General features: G+C 57.8%; 3 protein-coding genes across 7 annotated transcripts in view; 2 read left to right on the forward strand and 1 right to left on the reverse strand.

Annotated features, from left to right (window-relative positions):
- Positions 1–2409, forward strand: part of SLC12A7 (solute carrier family 12 member 7) — a 40835-nt gene extending 38426 nt beyond the window's left edge. For both annotated transcript variants that reach the window (XM_049767905.1, XM_049767906.1), the window contains exons 23-24: positions 874–1007; positions 1635–2409. In XM_049767905.1, coding sequence (XP_049623862.1) covers positions 874–1007; positions 1635–1726 — 226 coding nt within the window. In that variant the 3' untranslated portion in view covers positions 1727–2409. The remainder of the gene's footprint in view (positions 1–873; positions 1008–1634) is intronic.
- Positions 2410–6040: 3631 nt separating this feature from the next.
- Positions 6041–12114, reverse strand: TRIP13 (thyroid hormone receptor interactor 13). Its single transcript, XM_049767938.1, has 13 exons — positions 12021–12114; positions 11460–11625; positions 10564–10693; positions 10339–10394; positions 9939–10029; positions 9723–9795; positions 8544–8607; positions 8252–8338; positions 7291–7397; positions 6974–7127; positions 6752–6864; positions 6550–6619; positions 6041–6471 (listed from the first exon to the last, which is right to left on the reverse strand). Exons 1-13 carry the CDS (start codon positions 12110–12112, stop codon positions 6376–6378), a joined length of 1299 nt encoding a protein of 432 aa, XP_049623895.1. The 5' UTR covers positions 12113–12114; the 3' UTR covers positions 6041–6375.
- A 186-nt stretch (positions 12115–12300) lies between these two features.
- On the forward strand, positions 12301–22979 carry BRD9 (bromodomain containing 9). 4 transcript variants are annotated; one of them, XM_049767921.1, is made up of 16 exons: positions 12301–12417; positions 13127–13341; positions 13429–13561; positions 13995–14055; positions 14250–14394; positions 15759–15869; positions 16630–16805; positions 17806–17938; positions 18617–18692; positions 19251–19346; positions 20461–20593; positions 20729–20840; positions 21122–21160; positions 21760–21859; positions 22298–22465; positions 22582–22979. In XM_049767921.1, exons 1-16 carry the CDS (start codon positions 12366–12368, stop codon positions 22680–22682), a joined length of 1851 nt encoding a protein of 616 aa, XP_049623878.1. In that variant the 5' UTR covers positions 12301–12365; the 3' UTR covers positions 22683–22979. The 4 variants fall into 4 exon arrangements, with proteins under 4 accessions (XP_049623878.1, XP_049623880.1, XP_049623881.1 ...); XM_049767923.1 differs by having other exon boundaries at positions 16690–16805; XM_049767924.1 differs by having other exon boundaries at positions 16693–16805.

The following is a 22979-nucleotide window of genomic DNA, read 5'->3' on the forward strand; positions in this document are numbered from 1 at the left end:
CTTGGGCGAGTGGCCTATGTGTCTGTCTGCAAGTCAGTCTGTTTGCTTGTCCCTGTATGTTCCTGCACGTCTGTGTATCTCTGCATTTCTATATGTGTATCTGCATGTCTGAGTCTCTCTGTCTGTGGGTGTGCCTGTCTGCATTTGTCTGTATGTTTGCTTGTCTGTTTATCTGTGTGTCTGCACATCTACATATTTATATTTCTGTGTGTCTGCATTCCTGTGTGCCTGATGTCTATCTCTGTTTGGCATCTACATTGTCTGTCTGCACGTCTGTGCTTGCCTGCCTGTTTGTATGTCTGCTTTTGTCTGTCTGTCCATGTTGAGACTCTGCCTAGTTGCTGTGTGTTCTTCCTGCCTTAGCAGCACACCTACGAATGTGTACCCCAGCCCAGGTGTGACACGGGCTCTGTGCTTGCTACAGACTGGCTATGGGCATTGACCTGGGCAGAGCACCTGGGGAGCAGGTGGACCTGATACCTGGGGGCTCCCTGGTAGGGATCCTGTAAGCCCTAGGGAGACCAAGGGCATGGCTTGTGGGAGCAGGGGGATCTGCACCCCAGAACACATAAGAGGGGCATATGCCCTGCCCGGCAGGTGCTTTACTAGGAATCCCTAAGCCTCACGAGGACCCTGCTGGCCAACACCCCAACCCCGCTCACACCTTCCGTCCACCCATCTGTGTGAGCTGCTGACATTGCTGCTATGTCCTGCGCTGCCCTGTGAGCACAAACCCTGAGCCCCTTGTGGGGCCCTTGCCCTGGCTCTGCCCAGACCCCTGAGATTGCTGACCCTCAGAGTGGGGAGCAGCAGGGTCTGGGCATGGCTGGGATGGGGGCCAGCAAGGGCTCCGGTGACGCTTGTGTCCTTCAGGAACCAGTCCAACGTGAGGCGGATGCACACGGCCGTGAAGCTCAATGATGTCGTCCTCAACAAGTCACAGGATGCCCAGCTGGTCCTCCTCAACATGCCCGGGCCCCCCCGCAGCCGGCAGGGTGACGAAAACTGTATCCTCCCAGACCCCTAACCCCCCAAATCCTGGCCCCACAGCTGTCCCAAGGACCATATAACTGCATAGGAGTGGCTGGGCATGCTGTGTGGGTGGAGGCAGGGATCCCCCCGAGATGTGTGAGGCAGCCCTGAGACCTGGTGAGGGTAGAGCAGGCAGGGACACAGGCCTAGCAGGCCTGACTCTGGTCCTGGCAGGGAGGTCTTGTGCCCACTGGCCATGGCCCAGAGTGCTGTCCAGATGGAACCCCCCCACACACACTAGCACAAGTTCCAGAGTCCTGCAGCCCTGTAGTTCAGCAGCAAATGGGTATGGAACTGACATCGGGGTTTGCTGGGATTTTTTGGTTTTGGGGCCACACCCAGCGGTACTCAGGAGTTACTCCTAGCTCTGGATTCAGAATTCGCTCCAGGCAGGCTCTGGGGACCATATGGGATGCCAGGGATCAAACACAGGTCCATCCCAGGTTGGCCACATGCAAGGCAAATGCCCTATCACTGTGTTCTCCATCCTGCCCCTGACATCAGGGTTTGCACAGACCCCGAGCTGCCAGTTAGGGCCTTCCCTCCCCTCCTACCCCATGCCCCATGTGCAGAAGCAGCTATGACCTTAACTGTCCCCCCAGATATGGAATTTCTCGAGGTCCTGACTGAGGGGCTCAACAGGGTTCTCTTGGTGCGGGGCAGCGGCCGGGAGGTGGTCACCATCTACTCCTGAGGCCCCCGAGGACACTGGGGCAGCCATCTCCCAGCCTCGGTGACCACAGTGCTTGCCTCGGCCACTCCGACCACGCCAATCACGCTCTAGAAACCGCTTCCTCCTGCTGGTCACCTCATGGACACTGGGGGGCCGTGAACAGGCTCCAGGCACTCACAGGGGTTCACTTGAGCCCTGACTGCCCCAGCCAGCTCGGGCTACAGGCCAAGATTGGAAACGTCTTGCCTGGCCCCCAGGACCTGCACTGGATCTCTGGCATCCAAGGGGGCCTCCTGGGGCCCATCACCCCTCCAGACTCTGCACTTTACTTGGCTCTGCTTCCTGGGTGAGGGAGCAACCTCCTTACCCCATATGCTCACTTATTTATTGAACCGCTCAGGCAGAGGGGACCCCAGTTCCAGGCATTGCTCTAGGGTGTGGCCTGTGCTGAGCTCACAGGTCCTGGCTGTGTGCCTCTTGGGTCGTCATGCCCCCCTCCCCCAAGAGCCAGGCAGGCCAGTGCCAGGACCCACCATGTGCCCGTACATCTATCACCAGTCCTGCTCCAGCACAGCAGTGAAGTTGGCACGAATGGAGGTTCCATCCCTGGCTTCCTGTTGCCGCCCTGCAGGGGCCTGTTGCCCTTTCGTAGGAGATGCGTCTTTGTATGATTTTTTAGTAGAATAAAAATTATATGGAACCTGTGTGTGCTGTTCGGCAACACCAGGCCCAGAAGAGAAGAGGGGACGGGAGGGCAGATTGGGAGAAGGGGAGGGGAGGTGGGTCGGCCTGATTCCTACAGCCCCTGCAGATTGTCTGGTGAGTGCAGAAGAGACGGGTTCAAGAATTCTCGCCAGGTTTCAGCGCCTGGGCCACACCCTGCCGTGCGCCCTTCCTGCCCTGGGGAACCCAGCGAGGAACTCAGCACTAGTTCTGGTTTGCATTCAGAGCCTATGTGCGGGCAAGAGCTGTGGGCAGGGAGGGTGGGTGTGCCTGATGGTTGCTGGTGGATGGTTCTGGGTCTCGGCCTGGACCACTGAGGTCCTTGTGTAGAGTCCAACTGGAACGTCATGTCTCGGCAAAGCAGTGCAAAGGAAGGCTCCCCCAACGCAGGTTAATCCAAAAGGCAGTGGCCTGTCTGGTACCGGCAGGATATGCAGGAAACAGCCCCTGGGCTGTCAGAACTGAACATTCTGGAGCCTGTGCTGGCCCCCAACTTTGCTGTTGTGAGCCCAGTGGGCAGAGCTGACTGTCAAACTCAAGTGCTGTGAGCACTGCAGGTGGCACTGACATAGATGGGTAGAAGGGCACTTGGCAGTGCTGCCCAGGCAGTACCCGCCCATGCCCATGTCCCACATGGCTTCCTCCACCCACGGCCATGTCCATGCTGCCATGGTTCTCCCCACTGTGCCTGTGTCAGCACAAGCCCAAGACCTTGTTCCTGCTCACCCTCAGATTTTCTCTGTGCCACCTGCTGGGTGCCGCCTGCCTGCCCTGGGCCACTTGGCGCTCCCAGCATGGGGATGGGTGTTGGGGAAGGTCAAAGAATCTAGTTGACAGCAAAGTGGGAGGAAGATAAAGGAGTTTATTCGAGGGGACCAGGTTCAGGTCATCGTGGAAACTCTCGGTGCTGAGCAAGGGTTCACTTTGTTTAGGTTTGTAAAAGCGGAAGCAAACAAGCAAGGGGGGTAAAGGCTCATGTGGTATCAAACAACAAAGACTGTTTTGCTTCCTCTTCTACACTCTGGTACCCCCATCACTTGCAAATCTTCTCCACCTTGTTTTCACTGTGACTGTAAATATTCACCCGGTTTCTCAATTTGGTGTTCATAAATCCCCATCAGCTGTTGCTCAGTTTTCCTCATTACCCCACAGTTACCACAGTTACCTCACAGTTGCTGTGATGGGACCCAGCCCTGCCCTCCTCTCTTCCCAAGCTCCCAGCGTGCTGGCTCTGCCCACTGAGTTGTTCCCACATTACTAACTCACCCCGTGGACAGACCAGGTTTGAGTCCTAAACTCCAAAAACAGGTCCAAACACTAGATTGTCCACATGCAGCCACGAGTCTGCCCACTTAAAGTCACCTGAGTATACCTGTCTCTAGCAACTTGCAGAACCTTCCGGAACTTTCTGCTCCAGTGAGAACCAGCTTGGGCTGAAAGGCGCCTTTGTGAATGATTCCCTTCAGCAAAGGAGCTGGGAGAGTGCTCCCGGGTGGGGGACGGGGACTACATCCTGGCAAATATTTGCCTTCAGCCTCCGCCTCGGGCTGGGCAGACACAGGAGTATCCCCCGGAAGCAGGAGCCTTTGTCCCACCTGGGCTGAACCTCCTTCCACAATTCTGCAAGGTCCATCGCCACTCCAGGGGCTGAGGTCGAGTGTGCGCCACTCCCTGGAGGAAGCAGAAACAGCTGAAAACGGAGACCGTCTGGAGTGCCCCCTACTGGCCACGAGGCGTTAGAGCAGGCCAGGCTGTGGCTCTGCAGCACTTCCTAGGGAGCCTGGTCTAGGGATTGGAGTCCAAAGCCCTGTGGCTGCAGATGGACTTGCTGAACCTAAGGAGGCCTTGGAGCAGGCCCGGGCCATCCTGAGAATGGGGCAGCCATGCCAAAACCAGCTGTGCCACACAGACTTTTGGTTTCCAGCGGAGCCAGAAAGGGCCCCCCATATACAATGTTGAACAATTCTTTTCAATGTTGCATTGTCATGTTTTGCTATAGAAGAGGTTCCTAATCATATTTGACTTCTCAAACCATTTCAGAAAAAAAAAATCAACTCTAGAAATAAAAAATGGGCCCCCTAGTCTAGACATAGGATCTGAGGGCACTGCCCATGCCCAGCTATCCTGCAAAACCCAATTCCAGTCCCTGGAATCACTCCTGGATTCACATGGCCCCAAGGCCCATGCAGGACACAGAAACATGTGTTCTGGTCCTACAAACACACCTGTAAAGCTGTATGCACATGAATACATGCAGATGCACATTTATTCATATGGCACATGTACACAGGCACTGGGTATATGTGCACGGGTATGACAGGTGTGGACACACAACAGTAAAACCCATAGGCACGTGTCCACGGGTATGACACAGGCATGTGGACAAACATGTACAGAGGCACGGTACATAATGACGGAAATGAACACGTGCACGTGGAAATGACAGAGGCTTGAACACAGGCACTTTCAGATCTGCGAGCCCAGAGAGGGCCTGTGGCTTTGTGGCTGCACAACAGGGCTGAGGTCATGTACAGTCTCCCTGGAGGCCTTGGAAATCGATGGGACCCTCAGCCCTGGAAGAGGGTCTGGACTGTCCTCAAAGACCCAATGCTGCCTCCTCCAGGCACTTCCTTCCCATGTGGGACTGGACTCACGTAATGACGTGGTTTGGGAATCCACCTGCCTCATTCCAGATCTGGGTGCAACCCAGCCCATTTTCTCCCACCACCCTTGCCTCCTCAGCACCAAGAACCACTCCACAAAACTGAATTCGGGTCAAATCAATTTCAGCACTGATTGGTGTGGCCCAACTCCCCCCACTAGGGGGAAAGTGGTAGCACAGTGGTAGGACGTTTGCCTTGCACACGGCTGACCCAGGACAGACCTGGGTTTGATCCCTGACATTCCATATGGCCACTGGGTGTGGCCCAAAAACCCAAAACCAAACTAAACCGGGGCCGGAGAGATAGCATGGAGGTAAGGTGTTTGCCTTTCATGCAGAAGGTCATCGGTTCGAATCCCGGCGTCCCATATGGTCCCCCGTGCCTGCCAGGAGCAATTTCTGAGCATGGAGCCAGGAGTAACCCCTGAGCACTGCCGGGTGTGACCCAAAAACCACAAAAAAAAAAAAAAAAAAAACCAAACTAAACCAAAACAAAACAAAACAAACTCCCCCCCACCGAAAAAGAAACTTTATTTTTTTAAAAGTTTATTGATCAACTGGTTTTTGGGCTCAGAGGTTACTCCTGGCTCTGTGCTCAGAAGTCACTCCTGGCAAGCTTGGGGGACCATATGGGATGCCAGGAATCAAACCAGGTCCGTCCTGGGTCAGCTGCATGCAAGGCAAATGCTTTACTGCTGTGCTATCTCTCCAGCCCCCGAAAAAGCTTTTTTTTTTTTTTTTTTTTTGGTTTTTTGGGCCACACCCAGTAACGCTCAGGGGTTACTCCTGGCTATGCGCTCAGAAGTTGCTCCTGGGGACCATATGGGTCGCCAGGGAATCGAACCGCAGTCCGTCCAAGGCTAGCGCAGGCAAGGCAGGCACTTACCTCTAGCGCCACCGCCCGGCCCCAAAAAAGAAGCTTTTAATGAAGCCACAGTCGAGTGAGAAAATGAAAAAGAAACTGAAAAAGTTTTTTAATACTCAAACTGTGACGAGACCACACACTCAACAAACACTGAGAGGGAGGAAGCTGAGCTCAGGGCACCCTACCACCAGACGGGATCCTCAAGGAGCCACTGACACGCCTATGTGCCTGCACACAGACCCGGCGTGATGCCTATCCCAATCAGCTCCCAGATGTTCTGTCAGCAGTGGCTACAGCCAAGATCCCCGAGACCCTGGAAGCCACGACTCTCCTCCCCGACCCCCTGCAGTCAGCGGAGCAGAGGCAGCCGAGAACCCCACGTCCATTCCCGAGACAGACGCACACCAAGGAATGCCCACGTCACACACAGGATGACAGCTGCCGCTTCTCCTCAAACTGCTTGTCCACGGCCAGCGAGAGGGCCTGGAGGAAGCCCTCGATGGTGACTGTGGGTGCCTGGGAGGAAAGCAGGGTGGTGATCCCGTTGCTCCCCCACCAGGGCACAGGGCTGGAAGAGGGCAGGGCAGGGCTCACCTGGATGTACAAGGCATGGGCCAGGAAAGGCAGCTTGCGCAGGACACGGCCACTGAGGCCCTCGCTCTTCCTGTGGGCAGGAGACCCACAGGGCTATGACAGGCTGACAGACAGGGACAACTACCCTGGGATGGGCATGCAGACCCCACCCCCGGCCTGCAGACTCAGGGGCTCCAGTCCTGGTTCCCAGTCCCAATTAAACCTGGAGATGTCACTGAGCAGCAGGCTGAGGCGCGACACATTGTTCTCGATAAAGCCAATCATCTCCAGCTCACGAAGTGTCAGCAGCTGCTGCCGTGGGTAGATGATCTGGCACTGGGCCAGCCAGGCACAGGGAGTCAGCACAGGCTAAGGCCTGAGCCCCCCTCTGCCCCCATGCTTGGACCCTTCACAGCCCCGTGCCCGGCCTGAGGCACCTTCATACCTTCATCAGCTCCTCCAAACATGACAGGTAGATCTTGAAGATGGCAGCGGCCGAGGGCGGCCCAATGTACTGTCTGATGTCCGCGCGATCCACGAAGGCCACGTCGATTTTCTCAGTGATGTTGGACGTGGTCAGGATGATCACGTTGGAGTGTCTGGAGGGGTGGAGAGAGGGCTCAGGCCTGGGGGCCCCACACCTCCCTCCACACGCCAACCCCACTGACAGAGCACACCAGGTTCCAGCACCAAGATTTCCCCATGTGCTGATGGACCCCACGCCCTAGACCTGACACCCACACACCCCTGTGGGGGCCGCACCGCTTGATCTGGTCAATCTGGGTCAGGACGGCATTAACCACTCGGATGGCATCGGAGGGCTCTGCGCTTGCCCTGCTGGCACTGCGGGCAGCTGTGAGGCTCTCCACCTGCAGGGAAACCAGGTTGTGTGCAGAGTCATGTGTGTATCTGTGGACCCATGGTAGCATGTACATGTGCCCCTGTGCCATATGTATGTCATGTGCCCATGTGCATGTCTCTGTGCATGAGAATAGATGTGTTCATGTATTTGTATGTAAGAATATACTCTAGGGGGCTGGAGAGATAGCATGGAGGTAAGGCATTTGCCTTGCATGCAGAAGCCTGGCATCCCATATGGTCCAGAGTCTGCTGGGAGCGATTTCTGAGAATAGAGCCAGCAGTAACCCCTGAGTGCTGCCAAGTATGATCCAAAATCAAAAAAAAAAAAAAAAAAAAGGGCCGGAGAGATTAGCACAGCAGTAAGGCGTTTGCCTTAGACGAAGAAGTACGGTGATTCGGTTTTTTGTTTTGTTTTGTTTTTGTTTTTTTGGGCCACACCCGGCGGTGCTCAGGGATTACTCCTGGCTATCTGCTCAGAAATAGCTCCTGGCAGGCACGGGGGACCATATGGGACACTGGGATTTGAACCAACCACCTTTGGTCCTGGATCGGCTGCTTGCAAGGCAAACGCCGCTGTGCTATCTCTCTGGGCCCGAAGTATGGTGATTCGAATCCCGGCATCCCATATGGTCCCCCGAGCCTGCCAGGAGCGATTTCTGAGCATAGAGCCAGGAGTAACCTCTGAGCACTGTTGGGTATGATCCCCCCAAAAAAGAATATACTCTAGGAGCACATGTGTCCATGTATGCATGCCTGTGGGTGTGTTTATGTGTCCATCCATGTGCATAAACGTGTATAGAGACGCGTACACTGTGTCCAGATGCACACCCACATATCTGTAGTGCACGTGCCTTTGCCCCACCTCATCGATGAGCACAAACACCAGCCCATCCTTATCGTCGATTATGTCCTGAATCTTCTGGAACATCTTGGTCACCAGCTTGCCGCTCTGCAAGGGGTACAGGACCAAGAAGTGTCTGCCCACACCCCTCAGCCCATCCGATAGGAACGCGCCTCCGTCCTCTCCCCACAGCCTCTAGCAGGGAGTCCGGAATGTTTGCTGATCTTCCTGGTAGTGCCCAGCAGCCTTCCCATCTACTCCCCCTAAACTTCAAGGGGACCCTGCAAGGCAGTTGCCAAGGGTGGGGCCTCACCTCTGAGAACCACTTGGAGAAGAGGCTGTGGCTGTTGATCTCGATCAGCTGCCCATAACGGAACCTGTAGACATGAAAAGCCGGATGCAGGTGGAACTCGGCCCCAGCACTGTGGCTCTCAGCACCTGGGCAGTGCTACCCCAAACCCTCCTGACAGATGGGGGGAGTGACAGCCCCGGTCCAGAGCTCAGGGTGGCAGGGAAGACCCTAGGACAGGAAGAGATAGCTGTGTCCCTGAACCATGACAGCAGGCCCAGAGTGCGGGGTGACGGGGACAGCCAGACCCGCAGAAGAGATCTTCAGACTCAGGTGGAGCTGGGCCCAGGCAAGTGGCCCATGTCCACCCAGGTTCTCTGAATCCAACCACACCCTGTGCTAAAGGCAGAGAATGTTTCAGAAAGCAATGGTCCTGGGGTGTTTGAAGCAGAGCACCATTGGGTGAGTGGCCCTGTTCTGGGGTGCTGGGCTCACAGCTGAGCTCATAGCCAAGCACATTACTGCTTCAATCCTGGGGGTGGGGGCTCCTCTGAGGAGTAGGTAAAAAAGGCAGGAGCAGGCCCGGAGAGATAGCACAGCGGCATTTGCCTTGCAAGCAGCCAATCCAGGACCAAAGGTGGTTGGTTCGAATCCCGGTGTCCCATATGGTCCCCCATGCCTGCCAGGAGCTATTTCTGAGCAGACAGCCAGGAGTAACCCCTGAGCACCACCGAGTGTGACCCAAAAAACAAACAAAACAAAAAAATAGGCAGGAGCCTGGAGTTGCACGAAGTGCCTGGACCCAGGGTCCTCTGTCAGCTTATCCCAGATGGGTGGGAGCAGTAAGTAACATGGTCTCGGGCCCGGAGAGATAGCACAGCGGCGTTTGCCTTGCAAACAGCCAATCCAGGACCAAAGGTGGTTGGTTCGAATCCCGGTGTCCCATGTGGTCCCCCGAGCCTGCCAGGAGCTATTTCTGAGCAGACAGCCAGGAGTAACCCCTGAGCACCGCCGGGTGTGGCCCAAAAACCAAAAAAAAAAAAAAAAAAGTAACATGGTCTCAGGAAAGGGGGCAGGTAGGGGCCAGACAATGCCATGTACACAGGTGTGAGAGAAGTGGTGTGGAGATGCTGGGCGGCAGAGTTGGGGCCTAGGCGATAGCTTCAGGGAGGGTGGGGATGCAGCCCCTGCTAGGTTACGTACCTGTTGGACAGCCGAATGCTCAGCTTCTGGGCCAGAGCTTTGCATAGTGAGGTCTTTCCGGTCCCTGGTGGCCCTGGGAAGGTGGCAGGGGTATGAGGTCGGCAGGTCACCAGGAAGATTCAAGGCCCCACATTCCATCTCTCCCTGCCCTGCTCCCTGCTCTGGACACCCAGTGTGGAGCCAGTGTCCAGCCTGAATGGCCTGGGCCCCACCTACCATGCAACAGCACCACCCGGTTCCAGGCCACGAGGTTGCTGTCCACCTTCTTGTCTGAGAACAGCAGTGTGGTCAGCATATAGTCCAGGAGCTGCAGTGGGATGGGAGCCAGGGTATGAGGGAGGAGGGAGGGGGAAGAAGGGAGGGGAAGCTGAAATAAGGGGGAGGAAGATGGGGAGATGGGGAGGTACTGCACCCCAAGGCCCACGTCAGGCACTCCTGTGGACAGGCTAAACCCACACAGGCCTCGCTGTGCCAAGGGTTCCATAGGGGGGCCCAGGGTGGCAGGAATTGGTTATCCCAGGTGACTCTCCTTCCTGGGCCTCAGACTGGCTCCATGAGGGTCGACATGGCCCTGATGGAGTGGTTCCCAAGTGTTCCCCAAGGGGCAGTGACTCACATTTGACTTGACCTCTGCGTCATACACAAGGCTGTCCCAGAGCCCATGGAACTCAGCTACAGGGAGAAGGATGAGAAGTCATGGGTCTGTAAGTGGCGCCAGGACCTGCCTGTCCCAAGTTCTCGCCTGGCCTTCCTCAGAGCTTAGATGCGAGCACAAGCACCAGTCAGCCCGTGGGGCAGTGGGGCGGTGGGGGCTGTCCCAGGGCCAAGGCTGTCCACACACCTGCTGGCAGGACCCAGTGGTTGGCGGCCACGATGCTCTCGGTCTCCTCCTCCAGGTTCTCACAGGTTGGGCTGTCCTCGTTCAACTGGAAGATGTGCAGTGCCACAGTGCAGGCTCTCAGGTCAATGGGCTGTGGGGAAAAGGTAATGGTGGGGGGCCAGGCCCTCTCCATGCACATCCTCCTCACTTGCTCATGAAGCACAGCCACAGGAGACACGCAGCCCCACAGCGACCCGACCCCGGTATCTCAAAGCTTGTGCCCCAGCAGCTGTGGCAGCAGCTTACCAAGGGTGGCAGGACAAGTGCTCAGCCGAGATGCGGGAGCAGGGCCGTGCATAGACTCTGCATACAGCAGCCCCAGATGCACCCTTGGCATTGCTGGCTGCTTCCAGGAATACTGCCAACTCCTGCCTGGCCCATATGGTAGAACCAGAGACCACTCACTCCCAGAAACCCCAAGGAGAGGAGAAAGAAGAAGCTGACCCTCCAGCCTGGTCTGCAAGTTGCAATATAGCTTCAAATACAGGGCCATTTTGTTTTGGGAGTCACATCTGGCTGACTTGCGGATCACTCTGGGAAGCTCAGGGGACCTTATGTCGTGCCTGGGACTGAAAGGAGTAGGCTGCATGCAAGATGTCCTGTCAGCACCGCTCTTCCCACACCCCAGAGCCTGATGAGACAGCAGGGCCTGGCCTCAAGTGGTAGACCTGGATGGAACCTGTGACGGGTTACACCCCTGGAAAGAGCATTGCAGAAGGACCCCCCCTGGCTCCTCACCGCAGAAGAAACACTGCAGGACCCCCACCCAACCCATCACCCACAAGAGACATGGCAGCTCCTTGCTCATGGAGGAGATATTGCAAAAGGACACCCCCCGCCCCCGCCCTGTGGCTGACCTGTGGGTCTTTTGCTTTCAGCTCCGTGTCCACGATGGCCACAGACTGCACGTTCCTAGTCAGGAAAGGGTCGTCGAACTCAGTCCAGGTATAGTCCCCGAACGCAATGTTGTGACGGTTGAGCAGCTTCTTGACACTCTGTCGGATGTCGTCTTTCCTGGCGGTGCTGGTGGCAACGGGAGGGGGTAGGGGAGGGGACCGTGTCAGGGGGTGTGCAGGAGGCAGGGCGCATCAGGCAGGTGGGGGAAGCACCTGGTGTGCAGAAGACTGGGTTCTGCAAGGGGCTGGGGTTTGCAAAAGGACCTGTCATGTGCAGGGCAAAGGGGGCCTGTGATGTGCAACGGGCTGGGGGCATGTGCCAGGACCGGGGTGTGCAGGGATCGAGGTGTGGGGTGTGTACCGGGGACTGGAGGTGGTCAGGGGCGCACAGCCAGTCGGGGCGGGGCTCAGCCCCTAGAGCCGGCCTTCCCGAGCGGCCTGCACCCGGGCACCGGCGCTCCCCGCCCAAGTTCCAAGGTCCCCGCCTCCCGGCGGGGTGCCGTGGTCGCGGGCCGCGCTCACCTGCCCGCGCGCTGGTGGACCTCCACGTGCACGGCGGGCGTCTCGGCCACGCAGGGCAGCGCCTGCTTCAGGTCGCCCACGGCCTCGTCCATGGTGCCGGCGGGGACAGCGGGAAGCCGAAGCCGAAGCCGAAGCCGAAGCCGGGCAGAGCGCGGCCGTCGCAGCCGTCGCAGCCGCTCGAATTGGCCGCGCGCAGCCACGACCCGGAAGAGCTCGCGGCCGCGGGCGGGGCACTTCCGGCCCGGCCCGGCCCCTTCCGCCGGCGGCTGCCCCACTTCCGGCGCGCAGCGCCCTCGGCGGCAAAGCGGGCGCGGGAGGCGGCGGCGACGGGGACCTGGTCACACCATGGGCAAGAAGCACAAGAAGCACAAGGCCGAGTGGCGCTCGTCCTACGACGGTGGGTCCCGCGGGCCGGGGTCCCGGAGGGTCGCCTTGAGCTCCTGGGGTCGTCGCCGCTGGGCGGGCGGTGGAGGCGCTGCAGGCGGAGGCGGAGCGCGCCGGGGGCGGGGCCTCCTGCGCGCCCGGGTGGGGCTTCCTCGCGCCGGGCGTGGCGGAGGGGCGTGGCCTCTGTGGGTTTGTGGGCGGAGTCGGTGGGCGGGTCTCCTCGCGGTGGGCGGGGCCTCGTTCTTCCTGCACTCAGAGGGTCTGGACCCTCTTGCAAGCCGGGAGCTGTACCTGGGGTTGGGGTCGCGGAGCCTTCTACCTGAGGACAAGGTGGTAGAGGTTCTGGGCCTGGGGTTGGGGGTGGATCTTGCACTCAGGCGGGTCTGGGTCCTGCATGCAGGGACGGGGCCAGGCGAGTTGTAGGGATGGGATCTTCCTTTGCTTGGAGGAGCTGGACCCTCTTGCCTGCTGGGGCAAGGCCGGGTCATGGGGTGGGGCTTCTGCATGCAGAGGCGTGGTGAAACTGCTAGTGGGGCCTCCTGCTAGCCTGGGACCTGTACAGATCTTTTGCCCACTGAGTAGTTAGTTGGCTCCTCTTGTTGGGTGGGTTGGGGTGGGGTGAGGGGGCATCAGGACTGGGACTGTAGCGGCTGGCAGGTTGCACTGGGAACTGGGACCTTGTGGGGCTGACACCGGGGCAGCTGCTGAATCTGTCTCCCCAGACTACCCAGACAAGCCTCTGGAGAAGCCGCTGAAGCTGGTGCTGAAGGTAGGGGGCAGTGAGGTGACGGAGCTGTCGGGCTCTGGCCATGACTCCAGCTACTACGACGACCGGTCCGACCATGAGCGCGAGAGGCACCGGGAGAAGAAGAAGAAGAAGAAAAAGAAAGCGGAGAAGGAAAAGCACCTGGACGACGAGGAGCGAAGGAAGCGCAAGGTGGGTAGGGAGGGTTAGGATCCCGGACTATGGCAGGTGGTGTGGAGGGGCCCTCGGGCGGTTGTCCCACGGGCCTCCTCTGTGCAGGAGGAGCGGAAGCGGAAGCGTGAGAAGGAGCATGGGGACTCGGAGGCGGAGGCCGATGTCTTCGAGCCGGGCAAGAAGGTGGAGGTGGAGCCGCCCCCCGACAGGCCTGTCCGAGCCTGCCGGACGCAGCCAGGCAAGTGCAGGGTCCAGTTGCTGCTCTTGAGGCCTATCTGGCTTGGGGTGTCCAGGAAGCAGCCCTCCAGCTCCAGAGCTCAGCCACCCCCCTCACATTTGTCAGGGTGCTTGGACCCCAACCAGAATGTGGACAGGCATCCAGGGGCCTCCTTTCTTGAGGACTTGTGAAGACCCTGGACCACAGATGCCAGCCACTGCACCAAGGGACGTGGGAGGGAGGGTCCTTGTTTGATCAGCAGAACTAGGCTGAACAGCGCATGCCTGAGGGTCATGAGGTGAGGACCTGGATCCCCACAGGGCACGAGAACTAGACATTCCAGTGCACTGTGGGGGCACTGAGTACAGAAAGACTGCAGGTGCCTCCTGGAGCTGGGCACTGGGCGCTGGATTTGCCTATGCTGATGGGTACTGGATTGGTTGTCATCTTGCAGCTGAGAACGAGAGCTCACCCATTCAGCGGTTGCTGGAGCACTTCCTGCGCCAGCTGCAGAGGTGCGTGGGGTGCCAGGGAGGTAGCTGTGGGGGTCGGTGCCCCATGCACAGGGTATGGGCTCAAGGGGTGGGTGTGGGCTCCCAGCTGGAGAACCAGGGAGCTAGTTGGGTAGGCTGGGGGCATTGCCATGGCCCATAGTTCCGGATCATTTCCCTGGTTCTTGGTTGCACCAGGACACCGCCTCTGTTTGCAGGAAAGACCCACACGGCTTCTTCGCCTTCCCGGTCACGGATGCCATTGCTCCCGGGTACTCGATGATTATTAAGCATCCAATGGATTTTGGCACCATGAAAGAAAAGATTGTCTCGAATGAGTACAAGTCAATCACCGAGTTCAAGGTAACCGGCCACCTTCAGTACTTGTTCTGGCATGGTCAGGGCTGCCCCTCTGGGCTTCTACTTCATGCCTTGCCTGCCTGCCGCAGCAGCAAAAGGGAGGTGCAGTGCCCACAAATCTCTAGCACAGCCTCGAACCCCATTCACGGAGGTAGTCTTCCTGGCTCTTAGCCTCACTTGGCAATCTCTCGCATTTCACTAGTTTCCAGATGCCTTTAGTGTTGTGTTTTTTGTTTTCTTACTTTAGGGCCTCAACTGGCAGTGCTCAGGCATTACAATTGGTTCTGTGCTCAGAAACTACCCCTGGCAAAAAAAAAATTTTTTAATGGGGTTAGAGTGATAGCAGCAGGTAGGATGCTTGCCTTGCATCCAGGTTTGATCACCATGAATGACCTCTGATCATATAGCCAGGAGTAAATCCTAAGTGCCGCTGGGTATGGCCACTCCCCCCCCCCAAAAAAAAGAAAGATTTATTTCTGGCAGGCTTGGGAAACCATATGGGATGCTGGGGATCAAACCCGGGTCAACTGCTTGCAAGGCAAATGGCCTCCCTTCTGTTCTACTGATCTGGCCCCCTTAAATGCCTTTTGTGTTGTTTTCTGGTTTGTATTTAGGGCCATGTCCAGAGGCATGCTAGAGCACCTGTGTGGTGGCAGTAAGAGGATTGGGCTCTGGTGTGCACTGTAGCCCTTTGAGCTCCGCCCTGGCCCCAGCAGGACTGAGATGGTACCTCAGCTGAGTCCTTAGCTCCTGACAGCAGAGCAGATCTCGGCAGACCTCGGTCTGCTGTTATCCCTGGGGGAGCTGCACCTTCTGGGCTCTCAGCTCTTGGCAGTGCACCTTTGCACATCGTCTTTTGAGGTCCTTGTTTCAAAAGGATTTGCTGACCTGCAGGAGCAACATAAGGACTGGCAGGAAGGGAGAAAGGTGATGCCGCAGGGCCTGCCTTTGTTTTGGGTTAATAGCTGGGTGTCTTCTTACAGTCATAGACCCTCAAAAGGCCAGCGTGGAAGGTGTCTGCCAATAGGGCAGCAGGCACTGTGGCTCGGCTGGTTCACGAGGCTGCAGAGTTTCTGGTTGATAGCCAAGTCCTGAGTACCCTAAGCTGTGCCTTCGTGCAGACAACTGGTCCTGCTCTCCCCGCTAGCTGTGGCTGGGTTTTTGGTCCTCCCCAGACTGACTTTCCACAGAGAGTCACAGTCCCGGCACATCCTGTGGTGGTGTCCGGGCCCCAGGTATCGCCCTGCACACAGGTGAGGCAAGATCTGGAGTCTGAGAAGAAGCTAGCAGGGCGAGAGCTTCTCATTCCCCAAGTGTTGTCTTCTCGTGGCCGTGGCGGCTCACACTAGTGCACCCCTTGATTCCAGGCCGACTTCAAGCTCATGTGTGACAATGCCATGACGTACAACAGGCCAGACACTGTGTACTACAAATTAGCCAAGAAGATTCTGCACGCCGGCTTCAAGATGATGAGCAGAGTAAGGGCTATGGCGGGACCACCGATCGCCGTGTGTGCCCTGCCCGCACGGAAACTCGCTTCCATCATCCACCCGGCCTCAGAGTAGACCCCTGGGCTCTGGGGCCAGTGTCTGACCACGTCCCGTGTCCCTGTGTCCCACCCAGGCACTGCCCCCGTCCTGGCCTTGCCCTTCCCAGGCACTGCCCCTCCACCTCTGCCTCCTACCCTCTTCCCACTTCAGCTAATAAGGCTTTTCTTTTTCCTTTTTTGTTTATTTTGGGTCCACACCAGCAGTATTCAGGGCTTATTACTGGCTCTGTGCTCAGAAATTGCTTTTTTTGTTTTTGTTTTTGTTTTGGGGGGCCACACCTGATGATGCTTGGGTTACCCCTGGCTCTGTGTTCAGGAATTACCCTTGGCTGTGCTCAGGGGATCATGTGGGGTGCCAGGGATTGAACCCAGGTTGGCTGCATGCAAGCCAAACACCTTCCCCTCTGTTCTCTTACTCTGACCCTGTGACTTTTCCAGTAGCCTTGGAAAGTCGCAGATCTGGGGGCTCGTCCCTGAGTTGTCTCCAGTCACTGCCCCACTTGGCCCATCCAAGAGACTGCCCAGGTCTGCCCACAGCTCGGCTGCATGTGCCCCAAGCTCCATCCCTAGCAGCCCCCCCCCCCATGGCAGGTCAGCTGGAGGCTGGGGCGTGGCCATGTCCATCCGTCATCATCACACGCCTGCCGTGAGGAGGGGCCAACCCCTGGCGCTCTGCTTTCTGGTTCTAGGAGCGGCTGTTAGCTTTGAAGCGCAGCATGTCGTTCATGCAGGCCATGGATTTCTCTCAGCAGGCAGCGCTTCTGGGCAGCGAGGACACGGCTGTGGAGGGGCCTGTGCCCGAAGTGGTCCCCGTGCAAGTAGAAGCTGCCAAGAAATCCAAAAGGCCGAGTAGAGAAGTGATCAGGTAAAGCGGGGCCACCGGGCCGGCCGCCGCAAAGAGGCAGGTGTGGTGCAGCTGTCACATCCCAGAGTGTATCTGCACGCGCAACACAGATGGGCACCTGTGTGCTGGCAGGCACACCTATGGGAAGGCACATTTGCTGGGAAAGCACACATGTTCTGGCAGGTACACATGTGCTAGGAAGGCATACATATGTCCTGGCAGACACGTTCTTACAAGCATAGGGATATGTGAGGGTTGTACTCATTGTGTGGACTACAGGTATGCATGCGCACATGCATATGGAGACCCATCTGCACAGGCACATACATTGCTGGCAGGCACACGTACATCCTTGCAAGTGTAGGGACGTGCGCACATATTCATGTGTCATTCATGTACACGTGAAGGATTGCATGCATGTGTACACAAATGTATGCAGGCACTTGTGCACAAGAACACACACAGATGCAGGCATGCACACATGCACAGGCTCATGGCCCAGATTTGTATGTTGAAGATGTCCTCAGGCACGTGTACACGCAGGTAGAGGCAGGCAAATGTACCCAGCACACGGGTCCATGTTGTGGGCCTGGCAGCTTATTAGGTTTTGAGAGCCTGAGATGCCCCCTGCTGGCCGGCACCTTGTGTGGGATGACAGGTTGGTAGGAGCTCTGGAGTTGTGAGCACCCACGGGAGGGTCGGCTGGCTGCACGGACCCCACAGGCTGCCACTGTATTGGTGAATACATGCTGTGCGCAGCCCCTGCTTGCCCACCTCAGCACCGTCTGCTCCTGAGCCTGTTCCTGCCATACTGAAGCCCCAGGCTAGTAGGCTTGGGACCCCACCCCCCACCCTTAGGCCTCTTGCATCTCTTGGGAAGGGCATCCACCTGCTTCAAGAGACCTCAGCTTCTTTGGGGTTACTCTGGGACCCTCTGACTTCAGTAATCCCAGCTCCTTCTCACGGAGTCTGAGACCGGGACAGGAGTTGGTTGTGCCCCATGACACGCATCCCCCCACAGCTGCATGTTCGAGCCTGAGGGCAGTGCCTGCAGCCTGACCGACAGCACCGCTGAGGAGCACGTGCTGGCACTGGCAGAGCACGCGGCTGATGAAGCCCGCGACAGGGTCCACCGCTTCCTTCCGGGAGGCAAGGTATGGCCGCAGAACAGGAGCCTGGTGGGTGGGCAGAACAGAACTGACCCCAGAGTACAGGGGAAAGGTGGACAGAGCCAAAACTGACCTGTGGTACAGGGGGTAGCGATCAGGCAGAGCCAGGGTTGACTCCCATGCAGGCTCCTCCCAGGGATACCCCCATCCAAAGGCCTGGAGTTGGAGCAGGAGCTGGGAAGAAGGGGCTCAGGCATGTGGTCTCAGCTCCCTGGGTGCCCCTCTGCATTCTTGTGGGGGTTCGTCTGCAGTGAGGGGTTGGTTGCGTTCTGATCTGGGGCTGGCCCTGCACTAGTGGCGCTGCCGTCTCCCTCACCCAGAACCCATTCAACCCCATTCCTGTCTCCTCAGACCCTGCTATGTCTGAATCTCAGGCTGGTGGGGCTGGGGTTGCCTCTCAAGTGGAAGCAACAGTTTCCCTGTGGGGTGGGATCAGGCCTGCAGGCAGCAGCACAGCCCTGTTTCCTGGGTTGGAGCTGAGACCTCCATATGTCCCTTTTGTGCTCCTGGGCCCCACTGGCTGCCCAGCTGTTGTGGGTGCCCCGGGCCCCTCCGTGGGCTTCTGAGGTTCTGGCACTCATGCCAGCAGGGTCCCTGTCACCAGGGAAGGGTGGGGGAGTGTCTGGCTCTGGGCCTGCAGCTCAGACCTCTGTTTCCCTGCAGATGGGCTACCTGAGGCGCGCTGGAGACGGCAACCTGGTCTATAGTGTGGTCAATGCGGCCCAGCCCGACGCAGACGGTGGGCGCCCACCTGCACTTGCTGGGGTGTGAATGATGAAGGGATTTTCCGGGTTGTGGACACTCACAGACACACTTAAGGGGTAGACACTGTAGGGCCACATCTGTGGGTGGGCATCTTCAGGGGTGTGAACACTTGTGGGCACACTGCTGGGACATGACTAGGAAACCCCAGGACTCCTGCTTAGCTGGACTAGATTTGGCTCAGCTCTGTGGCCTTGATAGTGGGCACCCTGGCCTGTGCCAGCTTCCTCCATATAGACCCCTGCAGGGCAGGAGCTTATGCACCTCTTCCAGCCCCTTGCAGCCCCTTTGGCTCCAGTAAGCCCCATGGAGGCACCAACTGGTTTTCTGGCTCCAGCCAGAGCAAATCTTGGTGGTCTTCAAGGAGACAGTCTGGTCCACACTGACTAGAATGGCCCTGACCTGAAGGTGCACTGGGAATGACGTCTCCTCGGGACTCCCGAGCCATGCTGGGTGCTGGGGCAGAGGTGGTTGTGGAGATGAGTGGGGTTCACAGTGGCACCCTGTGACCCTTCACCCTGCACTGGCCTTACAGAGGAAGAGACGCACCCTGTGGACCTGAGCTCACTGTCCAGCAAGCTGCTACCTGGCCTCACCACGCTGGGCTTCAAGGATGAGCGGCGGAGCAAAGGTGAGGCCACAGCCGCAGACTCCTCAAGCCTCCACCAGGAGCCTGGACCTGGGATCCCTAAGGGGGTCCTGGAAACCTGGAGAAGGGGTCTATGTTTCTCCCCCAGAGACCACTTAGGCTGTGTTTTCTGCTTTGCTTCAGATACTCTGGGTGCATCGCCTGTATGATGGCATGTACACCTGTGCCAGGGCACATGTCACACATGTCACTGTGTGTGTACCAGGGTACAAGCCATTCTATGTGCATGTATGCTGGGTATGCATTATATACTGGGGCACATTTCACTTTGTATACTGACAAGTGTACTGGGACACTGATCCTGTATGCACACATGTGCCTGGCATGTGTGTGCATGGTGTGTGTGTACTGAGCATGTGTCCCTGTGTGTGTGTGCCAGGACATGTCCCCCTGTGTGTATGTGTGCTGGGCTGGTATACAACAAGGTAAACATTGGTTTGTGCATCTGAGCCCAAGATGGACTGAAGGTTGTTCTCTCTGCTGCTTATGTGCACACGAGTATGTAGCAAACGGGCAGGCCCCATTCCCACCCACCCCCGGCAGCCAGTTTCCTGTCACTGAACCTGTCCTTAGCTTGGCTGCCATTTTTGTCATGTGGGAAGCGAGTGTCTGAGCCAGTCCACTGACTCCCAAGTGGAGCTTCTGCCCGTCGTGTCTGGAAACATGTCATCGTACTGATCGAGTCCTGTTTATGCTTGTCTGTCACTATGGCATCTTCCTGGGCCTGAGCTCAGCTCTGGTGTTCCCCAGGAAGGCACTGCTATCTCTCCCACTTAGCTGGCCTGGCCCTGATTCCTGCTTCTGCTGCCCACAGTGGAGGAGGTGGGGAGGTCCTGCCTGTAGATACACAGAACTGCTGGGCTGGGCTGACCCCCAATCCCTGACACTGCCACCCTATGGACCCTTGATTGTGGCCTGCACTCCCCTACCTGCTTTGAGAAGCAGGAGGTAAAACAGTTGTCATCTACGGTGCCCACTGGCATTTAAAAAAGAGAGGGGCCTCTGGGACAGGGACAGGCCGAGGTAGGCAGTGCTGTGAGCAGGGCCTCAGGGACCGGGTGGGATCACCCACTAGCCCTGCCTTGGTTGCCTGCAGTCACCTTCCTGTCCAGCACCAGCTCTGCACTCTCCATGCACAACAACTCTGTGTTCGGCGACCTCAAGTCAGAGGAGACAGAACTGCTCTACTCGGCCTACGGTGACGAGACGGGTGTGCAGTGTGCACTGAGGTGAGTGGGCGCTGGGTGCTTCTCCCTTCCTCTGAGGTTCGGGCCCCTGGCCCATGACTCACCTAAGCTTAGCCGTGCCTCTAGGACAGGAGTGTGGGGACACACAGCTCTCTAGGAACTGTGATGTCTGCTTAGTCTGCAGGAATTCGTCAAAGATGCTGGGAGCTACAGCAAGAAGCTGGTAGATGACCTCCTGGACCAGATCACGGGCGGGGACCACTCGAGGATGCTCTTTCAACTGAGGCAGGTGAGGCTGCTTGTATGGAAGCCAACCGGGGCACATGGCCTTTTATTCAAGGGATGAACTAAAGGTTCTTCCAAGTCCTCACCTCCCCTTGGAGACTCTCGGGTAATCCTGAGCTGAGCAGTTCTTGGTGCCGTGAAGGGCTGTGGATGGAGCCAGGCTGGGGTGCTGAGCCCCCACCCTCCCCAGAACTGAGCTGCAGGGGTGGCGTAGGCAAGGCAGGAGCTATGTGGGCCCCTGAGAGCTATGCGGCCTGTGACTACTGTCCTCCCATTTGCCCACAGAGGAGAAGCATCCCCATGAAGCCCCCGGATGATGTCAAGGTGAGCTTTTCTGCAAGAGGGTGGGGGTCCTGTAGACATACCCTTCCCACTCCCCAGCCCCGGCCCCTGTGTTGTGCAGGGGCCCAAGTTCCATTTTGGCACCACAAACCCCCAGATCCACCGATTGTGGGTCCCAAAAGAAAGCTAATGTAGCAGTCAGCACTGCCACGGGAGTGGCATGCAAGTTCAGAGAGAACATGCGAGTCCATGTGGGAACACACAGTACATATGGGAGCACACAGGAACACATGGAAACATGGGTGCATATGGATACACATGGGAACACGTGGGAGTACACATAGACATGAGTAGGCAGGAACATGTGTATTTGGGGGTACACACAAGTACACGTGGGAACATACAGTTGCACGGAATTCTTGGGGGTACACACCGACGACATATGAGCATACATGAGCACGGAAGGTCATGAAGTGCATAAAAACCCCTGTGCAGCTCTAGCGAGGGTTGAAGGGAGGGCTAGCCCTATTGCGGAGCGCTGAGACTGAGACAGCTGGGGCCCCTTGCACTCTGGCCTGCTGGTTCACTGGGGCCAATACAGGGTGGGGCTGTGCCCACTGACAGCTGCCCACTCTTCACAGCCTGGTGACACCCTGGGAGACGGTGGCTCCGTCTTGGATTTTGTGTCAGTGAAGCCGTACCCTGACGTCTCCCTAGACATGACTATGCTGGGCACCCTGGGTATGTGTCCCCTCCACCCTGGCCTGGGTTGTCAGGGGTGTCCTCTGGGACGAGGCTTCCTTGGGTACTCACTGATGAGCTGTCTGCCTGGGCCCAGAGCAGTGCCCAGTGCTCTGAGTCCCCTTGGGAATGACCCCAGGTATCCCTGCCCTGGCATTGCTAGGCCCTTTGGTGCCCAGTCTGTACTTGCCCTGAGGTGGTGCTGCTGTCTGGTGTCCCTCCCTATGTCCCACGTCCCTCCCTGTGTCTTGCCCACCCCTACATCTCTGTGCCTATGTCCCTATGACCACACCTATGTCCCCATGACCCTCCCTGTGTTTGTGTGCTGCCTCTGCTCTAGCTGTAGTGCCAGGCTACCTGGTTCCATGCCCAGAACATGTCTCCCGGCTCGCCCATGGGACACATGTCCTGAGCCATCGTGCACATGCGTCCCTGCAGGGAAGGTGAAGAAGGAGCTGGAGCCAGAGGATGGACCGCTGCCCCTGGACGAAACAGCCAAGCTGCTTCAGGAGCTGCAAGAGGCGCAAGCGGAGCGTGGAGGCTCACGGCCCTCGTCCAACCTCAGCTCACTGTCCAACACTTCCGAGCGTGAGCACCATGGACTGGGTATGTCCCCATCCTCATCCCCCTCCCCACTGTCCACTCCCGCCTTGGCCCGATCAGGGGCCAAGGTAGGTCGCCAGGGCTGTGGGGCCATGTCTCAATTCTGTCTCATGGTGCAGGGAGCCCATCACGCCTCAGTGTCGGGGAGCAGCCAGAGGTGGCCCACGACCCGTACGAGTTCCTCCAGTCTCCAGAGCCTGCTCCCTCCGCCAAAAGCTGACCACGTGGCCAGGCAGTACCTTATGAGTCTCACACGTAGCATTCTCACCAGCACAGCTGTGTGTCCCTGGGCCTGGAATGTGGGGGAGCAGCCTGGGGTGCAGGCACATCCCGTTTGCACAGCTGTCCCACGTGCAGGCTGGGTGGGGCTGGGGCTGGCAATGGGTATGGTCACCCGTCCCCGGGTGCTGTGTCACTAGGGCTGTGTGGGGTTGGGGTATGGGCTCATTCCCCGGTCCACCCTGGTGCCTCTCGGTTTTTGCCGAACCCCCAGGTGCAATAAAGAGGCTGAGCCTTG

The sequence above is a fragment of the Suncus etruscus genome, chromosome 2, assembly GCF_024139225.1.
Source record: "Suncus etruscus isolate mSunEtr1 chromosome 2, mSunEtr1.pri.cur, whole genome shotgun sequence".
Classification (NCBI taxonomy): Eukaryota; Metazoa; Chordata; class Mammalia; order Eulipotyphla; family Soricidae; genus Suncus; species Suncus etruscus.

Coding starts and splice junctions, on each gene's coding strand:
- TRIP13 (XM_049767938.1), bottom strand. CDS start 12,112: ATGGACGAGGCCGTGGGCGACCTGAAGCAGGCGCTGCCCTGCGTGGCC. Junction 8,608..9,722: donor AGCATTCGGCTGTCCAACAG/GTACGTAACCTA, acceptor TCATGTCTACAG/GTTCCGTTATGGGCAGCTGA. Junction 8,339..8,543: donor TCTCCAAGTGGTTCTCAGAG/GTGAGGCCCCAC, acceptor TACCCCTTGCAG/AGCGGCAAGCTGGTGACCAA.
- BRD9 (XM_049767921.1), top strand. CDS start 12,366: ATGGGCAAGAAGCACAAGAAGCACAAGGCCGAGTGGCGCTCGTCCTAC. Junction 18,693..19,250: donor GGCCCAGCCCGACGCAGACG/GTGGGCGCCCAC, acceptor CTGGCCTTACAG/AGGAAGAGACGCACCCTGTG. Junction 19,347..20,460: donor GGATGAGCGGCGGAGCAAAG/GTGAGGCCACAG, acceptor GGTTGCCTGCAG/TCACCTTCCTGTCCAGCACC.